Source organism: Eretmochelys imbricata, chromosome 20 (assembly GCF_965152235.1).
Source record: "Eretmochelys imbricata isolate rEreImb1 chromosome 20, rEreImb1.hap1, whole genome shotgun sequence".
Lineage (NCBI taxonomy): Eukaryota > Metazoa > Chordata > Testudines > Cheloniidae > Eretmochelys > Eretmochelys imbricata.
In genome coordinates, this window is record NC_135591.1 from 17,576,712 (window position 1) to 17,593,220 (window position 16,509).

The 16,509-nt window shown below is 51.8% G+C and overlaps 1 protein-coding gene across 2 annotated transcripts in view; it reads left to right on the top strand.

The window, feature by feature from the left end:
* Positions 1–12,922: 12,922 nt before the first annotated feature.
* Positions 12,923–16,509, top strand: part of TECR (trans-2,3-enoyl-CoA reductase) — a 44,742-nt gene continuing 41,155 nt past the window's right edge. The window contains exon 1 of one of the 2 annotated variants that reach the window (XM_077838597.1): positions 12,923–13,053. In XM_077838597.1, coding sequence (XP_077694723.1) covers positions 13,039–13,053 — 15 coding nt within the window. In that variant the 5' untranslated portion in view covers positions 12,923–13,038. The remainder of the gene's footprint in view (positions 13,054–16,509) is intronic. The other variant, XM_077838596.1, reaches the window with a different exon arrangement.

Genomic DNA, 16,509 nt, shown 5'->3' on the forward strand with positions numbered 1-16,509 from the left:
TCACCCTGGGTCCCATAGCCCCCCTTCTCCACCAAGAGCACCCATCACCCTGGGTCCCACAGTCCCCCCCTAAGAGCACCCATCACCCCAGGTTGTACGCCCCCCCCCCCCAGGAGCACCCATCACCTTGGGTCCCATAGCCCCCCTTCTCCTCCAAGAGCACCCATCACTCCGGGTCCCACAGTCCTCCCCTCAAGAGCACCCATCACCCTGGGTCCCACAGCCCCCCCACAAGGCACCCGTCACCCTGGTTCCAAAGCCCCCCCATGGCATCCATGGCTGGATCCTCTGTGTTTTAAGGTTATAAAAGGACTCAGGGAGGGGAGAGACAAGCACAGGATGTTTGGGAAGGGGAAGGCCAAGGTCAAAGTAACCAAGCTTGGCAGAAGGCTGGACGTTACGTCATGCAAGCCAGAAGGCCCGAGAGGGGCACACAGGACTCTGACCCCAGCCCAAAAGGTGCTGCAGAGCGGTGAGGAAACAGGCAGGGAAATGCACGCAGGGCTTGTGATTTTGATACAGATCTGTGTATTTCTCAAGCAATTAAGGAAAGACAACGCTGCCTATGACCCCTGTGCAAAGTCTAAATGTGCGTTTCATGCTTTATGCCTGGCACTTGCCCCCTGAGAGAGTTACGTGGTGAGCCGCCAGGCTCACGCCTGCAGCTGGAGTTCTGCGAATACTCAGCACTAGTTTGCGATGCTGGCGCTGGTATGGTCTAAGCCAGAAGTGGGCTGACTACGGCCCGCAGGACCCTCCTGCCTAGCCCCTGAGGTCCTGGCCCGGGGAGGCTTGTCCCCGGCCCCTCCCCTGCTGTTTCCCCTCCCTGCAATGCTCTGGGCGGCGGGGATGCAGAGCCGCGGCCTGACCCGGTGCTCTGTGCTGCACGGCGGCGTGGCTGGCTCCAGCCGGGAGGCGCGGCTGCCTGTCCTGGTGCTCTGGGCAGCCCATCTGTAGCGCTGCCAGCCGCCGGTGCTCCAGGCAGTGCGGTGAGGGAGCAGCGGGGGTTGGAGAGCGGGCAGGGGAGTTCGGGGTGGCGGTCAGGGGGCGGGGGTGTGGATAAGGGTTGGGGCGGTCAGGGGGCGGGGGGCTGGATAAGGGTTGGGGCGGTCAGGGGGCGGGGAACAGGGAGTGTCACGGAGTCCCTGGGCGATGCTCTGGAACTGCTCCCCATGAAGCCAGGCAGGACTCTGGGGAAGTCTCCTCTCTGTGAGCAGCCTGTCTGCAGGACACACAGCTCACCCGGCTTCCACCTTCCTGGGTCTGACCTCGGAGCATTCAGCCTCCTCTGCCCCTCCGTGCGCTTCCCACAGCAAGTCCGCTCAGGTGGGCTCCTGGGGCAGCCAGAGGGTCCTGCCCCCCAACTTCGCAGTCAGACGTGACTCTCAGCCAGCCAGTAAAACAGAAGGTTTATTAGACGCCAGGAACATGGTCTAAACAGAGCTTGTAGGTGCAGAGAACAGGACCCCTCAGCTGGGTCCATTTTGGGGGGCAGTGAGCCAGACAACCACGTCTGCCCTTCACTACATGACTCCAGCCAGCCCCAAACTGAAACGCCCTCCAGCCCCTCCTCCTCTGGGCTTTGTCCCTTTCCCGGGCCAGGAGGTCACCTGATCCCTTTGTTCCCCAACCCTTTAGCTCTCACCTTGCAGGGGGGAAGGGCCCAGGCCATCAGTTGCCAGGAAACAGGGTGTCGGCCATTCTCTGTGTCCAGACCCCTGCACACACATGCCCTCTAGGGCTCTGCAACGATCATACACCCTTATCCCACCCCCTAGATACTTAAGAAATGCCTAGGGGAAACTGAGGCACCCGCACAGTATTCAGAGGAAACATTAAGAACAGTCCCACTTCATCACAGGGGGATTGAATGGGGACAGGGGTTCGGGGGGGGGGCAGTCAGGAAGGAGAGGGGGGGTTGGATGGGGTGGCGGCCAGCAGTCAGGGGCAGGAGTTCCGGGGGCGGTCAGGGAGAAGGGGTGGTTGGATGGGGCAGGGGTCCCGGGGGGGCAGTCAGGAATGAGAGGATTAGTTGGATGGGGTGGCGGGGGCGGTCAGGGGTGGGCTGTCCGGGGGCGGTCAGGGGATGGGGGGGTAGATGGGGGTGAGAAGCAGGGGGGGTCGGACATGGGGTGGGGGCCAGGCCATGCCTGGCTGTTTGGGGAGGCAAAGCCTCCCCTAACAGGCCCTCCATACAATTTTGGAAAGCCGATGTGGCCCTCAGGCCAAAAAGTTTGCCCACCCCTGGTCTAAGCTCTCAGGACAGGCTAGTAGATAGAGGGTCTGTGCACCGAAAGTACGCCTAGGGACCTCAAGCCAGGGTCACTGCCTGGACTCTGTTCAGACCCCAGTCAGAGATTTAAAACACACAGGATCCAGCAGCTGGTTCCCCTACCCCAGCAGTCCAGTGAGTAGCCAAAAGGGGACCTCTGACAATTCCTTTGAAGGAGTAGAAGATAGATCAGCTACTGTGGCCCAAATGGACATTGGCCTCTCTGAAGAGATTGCCAGCAAAGGGCCACTTAGTACCAGTTGTGATGGGAGGGGACCTCTACCCTCTGGGAAATGGAAGGAGACCCCCAAACGAGGGCCACTGAAGAGCCATCAGAAGAGAACAATTTATGGCCCCTGCATGGGGCTGCCATGGTACCTCTGTCCCTGACATTTCCACAGATCTGTTTGTCTACAAATTTTTCTAGACATATGTTCTGATCATTTTCACACACTTTTTGCTTGTTGATCCCCTCACCCCGCTCTTGACCATTGGCTGATACCAAATAAGCAACAGGAGAGCTGGCAAAGACTAAACCAAGTGTGGGAGGCAGCGTGGCTTGTCAAGTGGAGCACAGGGGACTGGGAGCCAGGACTCCTGGGTTCTGATGCTGATTGGGAGGGATCATGGTGCTCTAGTGGTTAGAAAAGAAGATTGGAAATCAGGATTTTGGGAGTATTTTTCATGGTTAGAGCAGGGGACTGGGAACCAAGACTTTTCCCAGTTGGACTGCTGGCTCACTGTGTGACCTGGGGCAATCTGCATCATCTCTGCCTCAGTTTGCCTGTCTGGAAAATGGGCGTAATTGTGGCAAGAGCGGTGGGTGAGGTTTGTGTAACATGTGTCAAGCACTCTGTGATCCTCTGATGAAAAACCATGTGTCATGGCCTAGTTGTGTGCTGGCTAACCAGCCGGATGTGTGGGGTAAAACAGGTGTTAGCCCACTTCACTAGTGGTAACACTGGTAATTCCTGGCTCTTATCGAGCTTCTCATCAGCAGAGCTCAAAGCATTTGACATAGGAATTCAGCATTATGAAGGGGCATTGCAAGGGGCTGCTGTCCCTCTGGCTCAGGCAGATTTGGACAGGCTTTTCAGACTGCAATGATCTCTTTGGGACAGAAAGCATGGCCCAGAATCTGAGCTCAGTTACACCAGGGCAGACCCATTCATTTGCACCAGAGTAACTGATCTCAGAATCTGGCCCCTTGTTTTCGTACTTAAGTGGCTACCACATCCTCTGTCCTGCGATGCCGGAGCTGACCTGCCTCAGAGTGGGGAAGGAGGAAGGAGGAGCTGGTTGGCAGAAAATGTTTAGAAATACACGTTCTGCTGCTGGAAGATGATGCACAGTGATTTCATTTACAGCTTTCCAGGATGGAGAAAGCCTGCCAGGAAAGTGATGAGTTGGTCTCAGAAGTTACTGCAGGAAGAGCTGGAGGAGTGACAGGCCGGGAAATACCCTCTTTGGGCCCAAATGGTCTAGCTCATGCAAGAGCAGTCTGGTTATTGTGGGGAGTGAATTACTTGCATGTGCCCTGGCCTTGGGAAACACTGGTTGATCACCAGGACAGCAGGTGAGGGGAAGGGGCCAGGCTTGCTCTGGGTATGGCATGTTCAGTGCAAGGTTAGATATTCGTAGATTCCAAGCCCAGAAAGGACCATTGTGGTAATTTAGTCTGACCTCCTGTATCGTACAGGTTTATTTCTCTTTGAACTAGAGCAGATCTTTGAGAAAATATCCCATCTTGTTTCAGAAGTTGCTAGTGATAGAGAATCTACCATGACCAGTGGTTAATTACCCATCTGCTAAAAATTTGACTTACTTCCAGCTATTGGATTATGTTAGCCCAGGGGTGGCCAACCTGTGGCTCCGGAGCCCCATGTGGCTCTTCAGAAGTTAATATGCGGCTCCTTCTACAGGCACCGACTCCGGGGCTGGAGCTACAGGTGCCAACTTTCCAGAGTGCCCGGGGGGCGCTCACTGCTCAACCCCTTGCTCTGCCATAGGCCCTGCCCCCTCCCCCCCAGCCTGCTGTGCCCTCGCTCCTCCCCTGAACCTTCTGCACGCCACAAAACAGCTGATCGGGAGGTGTGGGGAGGGAGGGGGAGGCGCTGATCGGTGAGGCTGCCAGTGTGCGGGAGGCGCTGGGAACGGGGGGAAGCTGGTGGGGGGCTGCTGACGTATTATTGTGGCTCTTTGGCAATGTACACTGGTAAATTCTGGCTCATTCTCAGGCTTAGGTTGGCCACCCCTGTGTTAGACCTTTTTCTGCTAGATGGAAGAGCCTGTTATCAAAGATTTGTTTCCCATGTTAGTACTTATTGGCCATTATCATGTCAGCCCTTAACCTTCTCTTTGTTTTGAGTCTATCCTTTAAGGCAGGTTTTCTGATCCTTTGATCATTCCTGTGACTCTTCTCTGAACCCCCTCCAATTTATCAACATCCTTCTTGAATTGTGAGCACTAGAACTGGACACAGTGTTCTAGGAGAGGTCAAACCAGTGCTGGGGTCAGAGAAGCAATGATCTAGAGGAAGGGGGCTGGGAGTCGGCATTCTTGGGTTCTATACCTGATTCTGAGAGGGGAGTGGCGTCTGGTGGCTAGACCAGGCGGGCTGGGAGTCAGGACTTACGTAAGAACAGCCACACTGGGTCAGACCAATGGTTCATCTAGCCTAGTGTCCTGTCTCTGACAGTGGCCAGCGCCAGAAACTTCTGAGATTTAGGGACACCTGAAGCATGGGGTTGCGTACCTGACCATCTTGGCCATCGCTGAACCTACCCTCCAGGAACTTATCTCATTCTTTTTTTGGACCCAGTTTTACTCATGGCCTTCATGATATCCCCTGGAAGCACGTTTCACAGGCTAACTGTGCATTGTGTGACGAATGCTGCCTAGTAAGGTTGTTCTAGGTTCTATACCTGGCTCTGGGAGAGGGGTGGGTCTAGTGAATAGAACATGGGTGGACCAGGAACAGGACTCCTGGGTTCTATCCTTGGCTGTAGAAGGGAGTATATCTGACGGTTAGAGCAAGAAACTGGTCATCTCTGCAACTCAAGTTAAAGAGATCAGATACCATAGTGATGGGCATGGTATAAGAACTGAGGAGAGGAGACTGGAAAGGGCTCAGGGAGGGAAAGAATTGATGAGTGAGGTGCTGAGGTGGGTAATTTTGACCTCATTGCTCTGGTAGCTGGAAAGCTCAGAGAGGATCTTTGGGTTGCAGGCACCTGGCCTGCAGACCCAGCCATCGCTGCCTTCCCAGGGCGATCCCTGCAGCGGGTTGTAGGTTTTTTTCTTCTTCTCTTTGCAATGCACAAGCTTGGCTGTCTTGCGCCCAAGGTTTTCACCATCTCGCATGTGGGTGCAGAGCTGCCTGGTGCGTCTCCAGAGGGTGTGGGCTCTGAGCGCCAGGGCTTGCAACCTTTCACCAGCCTTAAAGTCGCTTTGAACAGAGTGTGACCAGGGGAGCAAAATGCAGAGATGTGGCTGCGGGAGGGAGAAGGGAGGGAAGGTGAAGCCGCAGCAGCTTGGTTAAACAAAACACATTTTTAAAAGTGAGATGGAAACAGAGACTAGGGCTCATGGGGTGGGAAAGTGACCCTTAGCTAACCATAGTATTGTCAGCATGTAGTTCCGGGCAGTCTCTCTCTCCTTGGTCACTTTATCTGACTGACTCCCACCTCTGCTGTTCTAACCCCTAGACACCACTCCCTTCCCAAACCTGGAAATGGCACCCAGGAGTCCGGACTTCCAGCCCCCTGTTCTAATTGGACACCCTGCCCTACTATTAGGCTATAAATCCCAGCCTCACCAGCTCTGTTTGTTTGATACAAATGTTACAGCAAAACAAATAGACAGGTGGCTGCACTCATGTCTGAAAACAGTTCTCTGGTGCCTTGGGCAGCTGCCTCCGTTGTCTGCAGCAGTTTCATACATAAAGGGATTTGATCACTCCTTCTGTTGAGCCTTACCAAGCTTGGCCACCCATTGGCTTCAAGGAGATCGGTGACTGTCTTTGGATCCCATTAGCACTGTCCAGTGTAACGGTGTCAATCACTTCTGGCTCCTGTTAGCCTTGTGGAGCCATCCCGGCTAGGGAGAGCAAGACAGATTCTACTCCAAAGCAAAAGATTTGTTGAACAAGGCCCAGACCCTCAATGGGTCCCTAACGCCCTTTGAGAACCTGGGCCTCAGGACTTGCCTACACTGAGGATTTATTTTGGACTAAGGCAGCGTGTCTCTAGCGATACCTATTCTGCAGCTGGCCATGTGGACTCTCTTGTTCTGCTTCTGCAGTAGCTTTTCCCGGCCACTTCCCCAGGCAGACAAGCCCTTAACTGCAACCTCCGTGTGAAAATCACTGTGGACAACAGTACGCTAGAGGGGTCACTGAGAGCACAATCTGAAGACAACAGCGCAGCATGGTTTTAAATCACGACGGGATCTGCTCTAGTTCAAGTAGGAATTACTCCGGGGCAGGTCTCTGGCCTGTGTTATACAGGAGGTGAGACAAGATGATCACACTGGGCCCCTCCGGCCTTGGGATCGTGAACCCCAATGATTTGCATTCCTGGCAAAGATGCAGAATAGCCCAGCTTGACTCTCAGATCGCAGGGCTAGTTTATGAGATCAGAAATGGAAGTTGGCCCTGCAAATTGGAGCCATTGAGGCAATAAATGTGGAACCCCCCATGGGCAGCTTTAGAGTCACTCTGCAAGGCAGGGTTGTGCATTAGCCTTGCAGATTTGAATCTAAAGGGAGGAAATGCACTAAGCAGGAGATCCACTGGCAGTTAGCTTGGCTGCATATCCTGGTCTGTATTACTGGTCAGCTAGTCACACGGGTGACTGAGTATGACAGAACCCTCCCCATTCCCTTCCTCCACTACACTGTAGCCTCTGGAGCTGCCTTGCCTCATTGTCTCTCTGCTGAGAGTCAGAACTCCTGGATTCTATTCCTGGCTCTGGAAGGGGAGTGTGGTTTAGTGGCTAAAGCAGAGGTGGTGTCCTGGGAATCAGGACTCCTGGGTTCTACCCCTGGCCCGGGAAGGAAGTGGAGTCTAATGGGTGAGAGCAGGGAGCAGCCTGGGAGTCAGGACTCTTGGGTTCTAGCCCTGGCCCGGGAAGGGAGTATAGTGGTTAAAGCAAGAAATGGGAAAACCCTGCAGCTGTTTTTTAAGCCAAGTTTAGGAAGAGCATGTGCTAATTTGCAGGGCAAAAGTAGCCAAGGCTGGTGGCTCTGTCAGTCACTCCCTGCATGACTGTAAGGAAGACATGTCGCCACTCTGTGCCTCGGTTTCCCCATGAATACAACTGGGGCGTTTGTGACGCTGACTAACAGATTGAAAGGCCATTTTGGAGCCTTGCCGGTAAGGGGTTATTATAAAGAGCCGAGCATTATTCCATTTTGTAATCCCATTGCATGGCATGAGTCACCGAGGCGCAGTCTTGGGAGCGCCGGAGCAGTTAAACTAGACAGACGTTTTGCAGCTCACTAGGGCAGTGGTTCGTTTAATTAATAAAAACTGTAGCGCAAGATAAACCCTGGAAGGTGCTGACTTTCCACCAGCACCATTGCTGCAGAGAGAAAACCACATTCGCTCAGGCAGAGGAGCGCATCAGCTTCTCCCCTGAGTCGCAGCTAAACAGTCATGCTGACAATGGAAGCTTGACAGAATTGGATTTCTATATAATTTAGATGGAAAATACTGATGTTTATTTTTAAGCATTTTTTTAGACTTTCATCAATTAATTTTCACGGTTGTGAGAAATTATGGGGAGGTCAGACAATTATCTAATGCCAGTCGACACGGAGATTCAAAAAGTGAAAGCTGTATAGATGGTTAAAACACAAATTGTCACCACCACATGCCAAAATACACAAAGACAGCAGCCTTAAGTCAACACACAATACCTGCTTTTACTAGTCATTCGCTAGTCATTTGTAAGAAGCTTAATTCAGAAGTCTAAATCACTGGCTTTTGCCTCTAATAAATTCTCAAGCAGCATTTGTCTTACTTTGCCCCTCTGCCAATTTCAGTTATTAGCAATGGAAATATTTTTTGTAGGGTTGTGCATCTGGTGAAATTGCCATTTACCAACAAAAATCTAATCCTCCCAAGGCTCTGACTGTAAAGAATGTAGAGATTTTCATATCATGCCATGATCCTAGGCACGAAAGGGGGTAGGCCAGGTCTGGATGGGGACAGACCTCTTCTGGATGTGGTGAATAAAGGGATCTGATGGGCAGTAGGAGGTGCTGGGCTGCTGGAAACCTCACATCCTGCCATCCTGTTTATAGTTAACGCCCAAGACTTGGGCTGTTAACCGCCGTCTTCGCCAGTTTCCAACAAGCCCATTTCCGTCCCACCACTCTCAATTTCCTCCTGTGGTTTCACAGGGAGAGACTACTCGTCACTACTTGTGTTGTTGCTGTGCACTTTTAAACAGCTGTTGTGGCCCTCATCGAGAGGTGGCTGCATTTTGGTGACTTCTGCAAAGCATCCTGGGAGCCACTCAGCTGACAGGTGCTGTGAAATGATAAGAGCATATGCCTTGTTTTCTCCGGCTGTCACAGGAGGGAGGGAGTTCTGAAGTTCAGCAGCGAAGAGCAAGCACCCAAACTGCAGACCATGGATTTAAAAAAATCAACAGGCTAGTCTTTAGAAGGACAGTAAATGTAAAACCCATGCATATGTTATTACATTCATCCGCCTTTCTCCTGACCTCCACCTCCCCAAAAAATCTGGGTTGATCGTAGGATCTCAGCCAGAACCTGAGCAAGTGAAATTCCTTAGGGGTTAGTGTAGAACTAGATTGGGTAACCCCCTTCTAGCTCATTGCCTTCCAGATGTTCCTGCAATAAGCGGAGCTGGCTCAGCAGCCCCCGCCCTATCCGTGACAGCCCCCAACAAGCTGGAGTTAGCTGAAGCTCGGGGGGCCTTGGCAGGCATAGATAGGAGCATGAATAACCAGCAAGTTCGGTCCTGCACATGGGACCACATCCATTTGTGGGATGCTCCAAACACAGGGTTAGGCCTTCGCTGCAGGCCTAGGGCAGGAGAGGGAGGCAACACTTGGCCAAGCACAAACACCTGGCACAGCTGCAGCAAGGGCATAGGGCTGGTTAAGGAGGTGGGTCCAGTCCTGCCTCCTTTTAGGAGTTGGATTTGGGCCAAGGTTAACCAGGTGGGGCTCACACTGGGTACTCTGAACCCTTCCTTCCACTACTGGGGCTTCCACCGGCAGGAGGGATGTTGGGATCCTTACCCACTTCCCCTAAGCTTCCAGAAGGCGCTGGCTGCCTCTCACATGGTAATTCCCTCCAGACGCTCCCAGCCTGCACCCATATGAGTCACCAGGCTGCCTTGGTGCATCTCTTTCAGGGTGGATTTGATTTAAATCACGAGTCAGGAAAACTTGATTTAATCATAGATTTCTACACAAAAGTGCATTCTTGTTGGTTGTTATAACCTTAATACATATTCTTCACAACTCAGAGCTAGATGTAGGTTTCATTTTTAGAAGGTACACACAATACATTTTTAAGGGACTTATTTTGAAAACTTTAGATTAGTTTTACAGCTATATCAGAAAATGAATGATTGTTTGGCTATTTCATGTACCAAAGGTAATAGAAGCAGATATTTATGAAGTCATTCGGCAGTGAACTATCTCCAGTTCAACAGGTTAATCATTAATATTTGGAGGATTTTCTTGCCATGCTGTATTAGGAGGAGAACATCACCAGACAGACATTTAAATTGTTTTATTTAACTAAAACAACGTTATGTATTCTGGATTTTTTTCTTCAACAGCAAACATATAATATTTTAACAAAAAAAGCATATGAATTTATGAATTTAGTTAAACATTCACGTTTTTTAAAATCAGGTTTGTTTTTGTTAACATTAGGTTTGTTTTTGTTAAAATTGTTCTTAACTAAAATAGTTAAATGAAATATTTAAAAACACAAAAACAAAAATTAAATAGGTTTCAGACTATGTCAGCCAGGTCAACATGAGAAACTTAAAATATTGGTTTCTGCAGCCAACACAGTTGTCTTCACCTTTATTTCCTGTTTGTTCATAATCAAAAAGAAAAACAAACTTTCCTGCTTTTTCAGGTCCCAAACGATTTCTCAGTTTGGAATGAATTAGTCCTAAGGAAGAAAATATTCTTTCTACACCAACAGAAGTTACTGCTGTTAAAGTGAGATGATCACTTCAACAGTCTCTGAATCCAAGTGCTTAAGTGACTTCCACCAGTTCACTGGTGTGACTTTCTTTAAAACATCAGCAGCAAACATTTCTTGAATGGTTCTTATTCCCAGACTGGGCCTCTTTAACGGCCTGCTGCCATTATAGGTTTTCCCCCTTCTAGCGAGAGAATGGTATGGTAGATCTCAAATTAATGAAGGCTACACTCAGAAAGACCTCAAGACATCTGGAATATACTGCTCAGTTTCACTTTTGTTTCTATTGCCTGTCTCTCCCTTGCATTTATCTCCAGACTTCTCCTTGGCCAGATCTTTTATTCATTGAACTTTTTGAAACTTTGCACTTTAAGAGAGAGGTAAGGGATTGACTCTGTGTACACAAATTTGCAGAGGAACAATAGGGCTGATGTCTGTTATTTCTCACCTCTATATATTATTTATTTTAAAACAATGTTTGCTGTTAACAAGCATGTTATCTCTGGAGACACAAATCCAGTTTGAGAACTGTAAAATTAAGCATCTCTGATGGCATCTTCTAGACTGAGCACTGAGTCCCATTAGGTAGATGAAAGAATAACCTGAATAATCTATACAGAAGCCCCTGGAACCTCATAAAATTGGGTCCCTAATCCATGAACTATTGGAACTCATTTACAAAACTGTTCTTAAACATTACATGAATATATTATCTCATACTATAGAATTTATAATCCCTGTTCCATGATGAGATATATTTGAGCTATAATGTATCTATCTTTAGATAGTTTTTTTCCTCAAAAAGCATTTTATCAAAAACATACAATTTAAATAAAAAAATCTGTTTTTTTTTTTTAAAAAATCATTGATTTTTATCCACCTGGATTTCTTTGCCTGGTGCTGCTTCCTCTGTACCTTCCCCACCCGCTGTGCCCAGCAGGTAGCTGAGTCTCAGGGTGTCCCTACAGCTGGCTACGCCCTGTGAGAGCACAGATCAGCAGGTGACTTAGTGCTGGCTCAAACAATAGCAGGAAGGAACGAGGTCCTGGTTCCCAGACTCATGCCATTCCCTCCCCAAACCCTTCCCATGCTTTCCAGGCCCCTCCCCCACAAACCCTCCCTGTGCCCTTCTGGCCCTCCCTCCCGTCAGTCCCCCCCCCCCCCCCATGTCCCTCAAACCCTGCCAATGGCCTCCCAGCCCCCTCCCCCACAAACCCTCCCTGTGCCCTTCCGGCCCCCCCCCACCAGTCCTGCCAGTTCCCCCCATGTCCCCCGAACTCTGCCAATGCCTTCCAACCCCCTCCTCCACAAACCCTCCCTGTGCCCTTCCGCCCCCCCCACCAGTCCTGCCAGTTCCCCCCAGTGTCCCCCAAACCCTTCCCATGCCTTCCAGCCCCCTCTCCCACAAACCCTCCCTGTGCCCCTCCGGCCCTCCCCCCCCAACAGTCCTGCCAGTTCCCCCTATGTCCCACAAACCCTTCCCATGCCTTCCTGACCCCCTCCCCCACAAACCCTCCCTGTGCCCTTCCAGCCCCCCCCCCCCCGAGTCCTGCTAGTTCCCCCCAGATCCCCCAAACCCTGCCAATGCCCTCCCGGCCCTCTCTCCCACAAACCCTCCATGTGCTCTTCCACCCCCCCCACAGTCCTGCCAGTTCCCCCCCATGTCCCCCAAACTCTGCCAATGCCTCCTAGCCCCCTCCCGCACAAACCCTCCCTGTGCCCTTCCAGCCCTCCCTCCCGCCAGTTCCCCCCAAACTCTGCCAATGCCCTTCTGGCCCCCTCCCCCACAAACCCTCCCTGTGCCCTTCCCGCCCTCCCACCCCCCCAGTCCTGCCAGTTTCCCCCAGGTCCCCCAAACCCTGCCGATGCCCTCCCCCACAAACCCTCCCTGTGCCCTTCCAGCCCCCCCCCCATCAGTCCTGCCATTTCCCCCCATGTCCCCCGAACTCTGCCAATGCCTTCCCGGCCCCCTCCCCCACAAACCCTCCCTGTGCCCTTCCAGCCCTCCACCCCGAGTCCTGCCAGTTCCCCCCAGACCCCCAAACCCTGCCCAGGCCTTTCCGGCCCACTCGGACCGGCTGCGGGGCCCCTGGCCAGAGGGACCAGTCACCAGGAAAGCGGCACGCCGGGGCCGGGGCCGGGGCCGGGGCCGGGCGGACGCTGGCAGGCAGAGACAAAGGCTATTCCACAGCCACGTGGCTGAGCAGCTGACCCTTCCGTGTTATAGCCTCCGCGCCTTGTGTCTTGATTGGCTCCAGGCGGGCAAAGCTCTGAGGGGATTGGCGCGCCGTTCCATCATTCCCGTCCACCTAGCTGGCTTCCGATTGGCCGGAGCCTTGTCACGCGCTTCAGTTTCCATGGGGACGCTTGGGGCGGGCTCGCAAGCGGAGGGGCGGGACGTGGAGCCCCCCGAGCTCTGATTGTCTGGCTCTCGGCGGCCTGGCTCCTACAATTGGCCGTTCCGACTGGTCGGACCCCGCCCCCCAGGTGAGAGTGGGGACGAGTCACGTGAGGGGAGCGGGTGCCAGGCGGCGGCGGTAGCAGCGGCGGTTAGAGCGGGAGGAACTATGAAGCACTATGAGGTGAGGAGGAGGCGGCGGCGGCGGCGGCGGCGGCGGCCGTGGCCCCAGCCCCGCAACGCTCGAACGCAGGGGCCCCCCTCTGCGGGCCGTCACTCAGCCTGGCGGCGAGAGAACCGGTCCCTCAGGCTCCGCCCTGAGAAGCGGTGGGCGCCCACTGCGCATGCGCAAGACCAGCCAGGCGGCGCTCGTGCGCACGCGTGGGATGAGTGGGCGGGGGAACGTACGCGTAAAGCGCGAAAAATGTGACGGAGAGGTGAGAGTGCGCATGTGCATGCCTGATCTCTGGACGAGCAGGCGAAGGGCACATGCGCTCAGCGACTGATGTGGGTGGGAGGGTGAGAGCACGCATGCGCACATGGTGGACAAGGGCCTGGGTGCGCATGAGCTGGGTGGATTTATATCGCAAGCAAGGGGGGGGGCTGATGGGTAGGGGGGCAGATACCCCCCCACCCGCCCGTCCTTCCAGACCTGCCTGCCCTTGACTGTTGCAGGTGCCAGCTCCAGCAGCTTGCATGCACGTGCCCCTCTCTGCACGTCCCTTCCCCCAGCAGGGGCATCCCCAGAGTCACCGGGTCGTGCTGGCTCCACCGCTGCCCGAGCAGCCTCTTTTCATTCACTGCCAGCTAACTCACTAACAAGGCACTTGTCGCCCTCGGAACCATCCTCTGCGTGTGCGGAATTTAGTGCTGGCTTGACAACCCTGGGCGCCTCTGACCCCTGAGCAGGGGCAGAACTGGCAGCCTCAGCGTACCCCCAGTATCTTCCCTAGCCAGTGTAGAGGAGGATTTGGACTCTGTGGATGTTTCGGGTCTTGTGGACACGTGGGATGGTAACTCACCATCTCTGTTGGGCTGGATTCCTGCTTATGTTCCCTTGAACCATCCGGTGTCTCAACCCTGTGCCCTACCTCCCCTCCGCCCCCTTCAATTAGAAAGGAAGAGGAGTGGGTTTGTGTAATGATTTCAAGTCCAAGCACTGCTGTGGTCTCTAGAAGGAGATTTCTGCTCATGGGGTTATTTCTGGTGAAATGTGAACAGACTTTTACTGTAATTAGCATGAATGCCAAATATCCTATGGCAGTCTTCATAAAAGGTGGGCATGGCCCATTGGCTTTGATCAAAAATTTCCCCTCCCACGGCCAGAAGTGGTTGCATTTCAGTGGTTCTGGATGAACATAGTATAAGTGCTTTGGGGCGTCTTCCTTCCGAATAAAAGCTGCTTATATGAATGTAAAATGATTTTTATTCTTTCCTTAATTGTTTGAAAGTTCTGAAGTCCTCTGCTTTCAGAGTGACGTTTTTGGAGTGAGTGTGCAGACTACCCACCAACCTAGAAAACTATTTGAGCCTGTAAAGAGAAGCTGCTGAAATCAGCTTGGACAGCTATGGGGAGAGGAGGTCACAGCAATCCTTGCACCTGTCTTGTAAACAGATATATACCCAGATATGCAGGGCTATTAATATTGGCTGTAAGTACAGCTCTCTCAGCAAGTTCAGCAGTTTGCCAAATGCTTCACTTGGCAAACTGTCCAACCAGAATGTTGAATGCAGGGCATGAAGTAGGGGAAGATTTAATAACTCCCACATGTGCTCTTTTGATCTGGGAGGAGAATCTGGAGTGCGACAGACTATCCTGCAAACTGAACATTGTACTCCTGACTCTTCCCACCCTCAAGGACAGATGTGTGTGCGTGGACATGCTCTTCCTGATTCGCTGACAAGGTCAGAACTGGTTATCTTATGCAGGTCAGCTCATGTCAGCTGTGGTCTTAACACCATCTATTTACCTCTATTGAAAATGGCAGCTGAACCTTTTATGGCTATTAATGATCCCTGGCAGTTGTACTAATAAGGATACAGGTAGTTGAAAACTGTAGGCACACCTAGGGGTGAGATGACAACCACATGGTGAAAATTAAAAGCTATATAAAGAAGTGTAGGATTTGTGCTGCTCCTAGCAGTCTGGGCTGCTAGAGGGGACAAAGGTCTGCACCAGTGTGGACAGTTCTTTCTTTGCTTGTCTTACTGCCTTATCATAGCTCTGTGCCCTTTGGATCACCTCCCTGAGCATAGAAAAGGGAAGAACCATTTGTTCCCCAAAGCCTGGGGTTCTGGGATTTCCCTGACAAGGACTCACCCCCCAAAAGACATCTGTATTTGCAGTTCAGAAAACAGGTACCTGTGCATCACATTCTGCTCACCCCAAGGAACTAGTTCAGGAATACTGGCTTGTGTCCTCAGACTGTAGATTGTCTCAGTGGGATTGCCACTAAACACCTTTTTATGTGGCTCCCAACCTATGTTAGTGGGCACCACGGAGCCCAGCAAATATGGAAGGGGGACGTGCAGGGATCTTTGGTACATAGTCTTCCAACGGAAGGATTCCACACCAAGGGAGAAATCGCCTGAGGCACCCTCTCTGTCGCTGTATCTCATGTATTTACAGTGTCAGCCTGTAGTTTCTAAGCCCTGATTTTACTCCCACCACGGAGGAGTTGGGAGAAATCTTGGAAAGGCTGCTTGGATTGGGTGTGGCGTGTGATCTGACTAATCGGACGAGGGCCTCTAAAGATACCGCGGGAGCTCCTCATTGCTCTGCAGCCCTGAAAATGCTTGTCACTGTTCTAGACTAGTGAGTCTTGTTCTCCCTGTCAGTAGGAGTAAGCGACTCTCCCACCTGCATGTTACTGCTAGCAGAACATTCAGTAGGGGAGTGATAATGGAATATGGAGTCTTGTGCTCCTAGGTGGCTGGTTTAAATTCAACCCTGGTTGGTAGTGAGTGAAAAAAATCTTATTTACTGTCTTATTGGCTTTCAGTGACCTGTGTGTGAAACAATTTATTGGGTTACAGTCCAGTTCCCATGAGTCAGGCATCCATGTCACTGACCCCCATACGGACACTAACTGGTGCCTTAGCTGACAGCCTCAACAGACAGCAATGATTCACAGATTCCAAGGTCTGAAGGGGCCACTGTGATCATCTAGTCTGCTTTCCTGTAGAACACAGGCTAGAGAAAGTCCCCAAAATAATTCAAATCAGCTGCAGAAAACTGACTTCCCTTCTCATCTCAAATAAAGGCTGAGGATATTTCCAGGAGAGGGAAGCTTGCTCTGCCACTCCTGTTCAGGGCACATTTACAGTAGCACTAAACGTGCTTCATTAACAATTTTGTATTTAAAAACCTCAAGGTTCCTTTACTCTTGTTCTTACTGAGCACATGGCTGTGCTGGGAGGATCAGGGAAACCCACAGAAGCCAGTTAGTTTGAGCTGGTGTTTCAGAGGTTTCTTTACCTAACTTTTTTGTAAGAGAGGCAAACTTTGAGCTTCCCTGAGAATGTGGAACTTGCAGGGTTATTGTGAGCTCTTTGGATCTTTTAGTTCTGTGTTTGTGCAGCACCTAGGACAATTGGGTCCTGGTCTGGGAGGACTAAGGCTGTGAGGTCCTGCCACAAT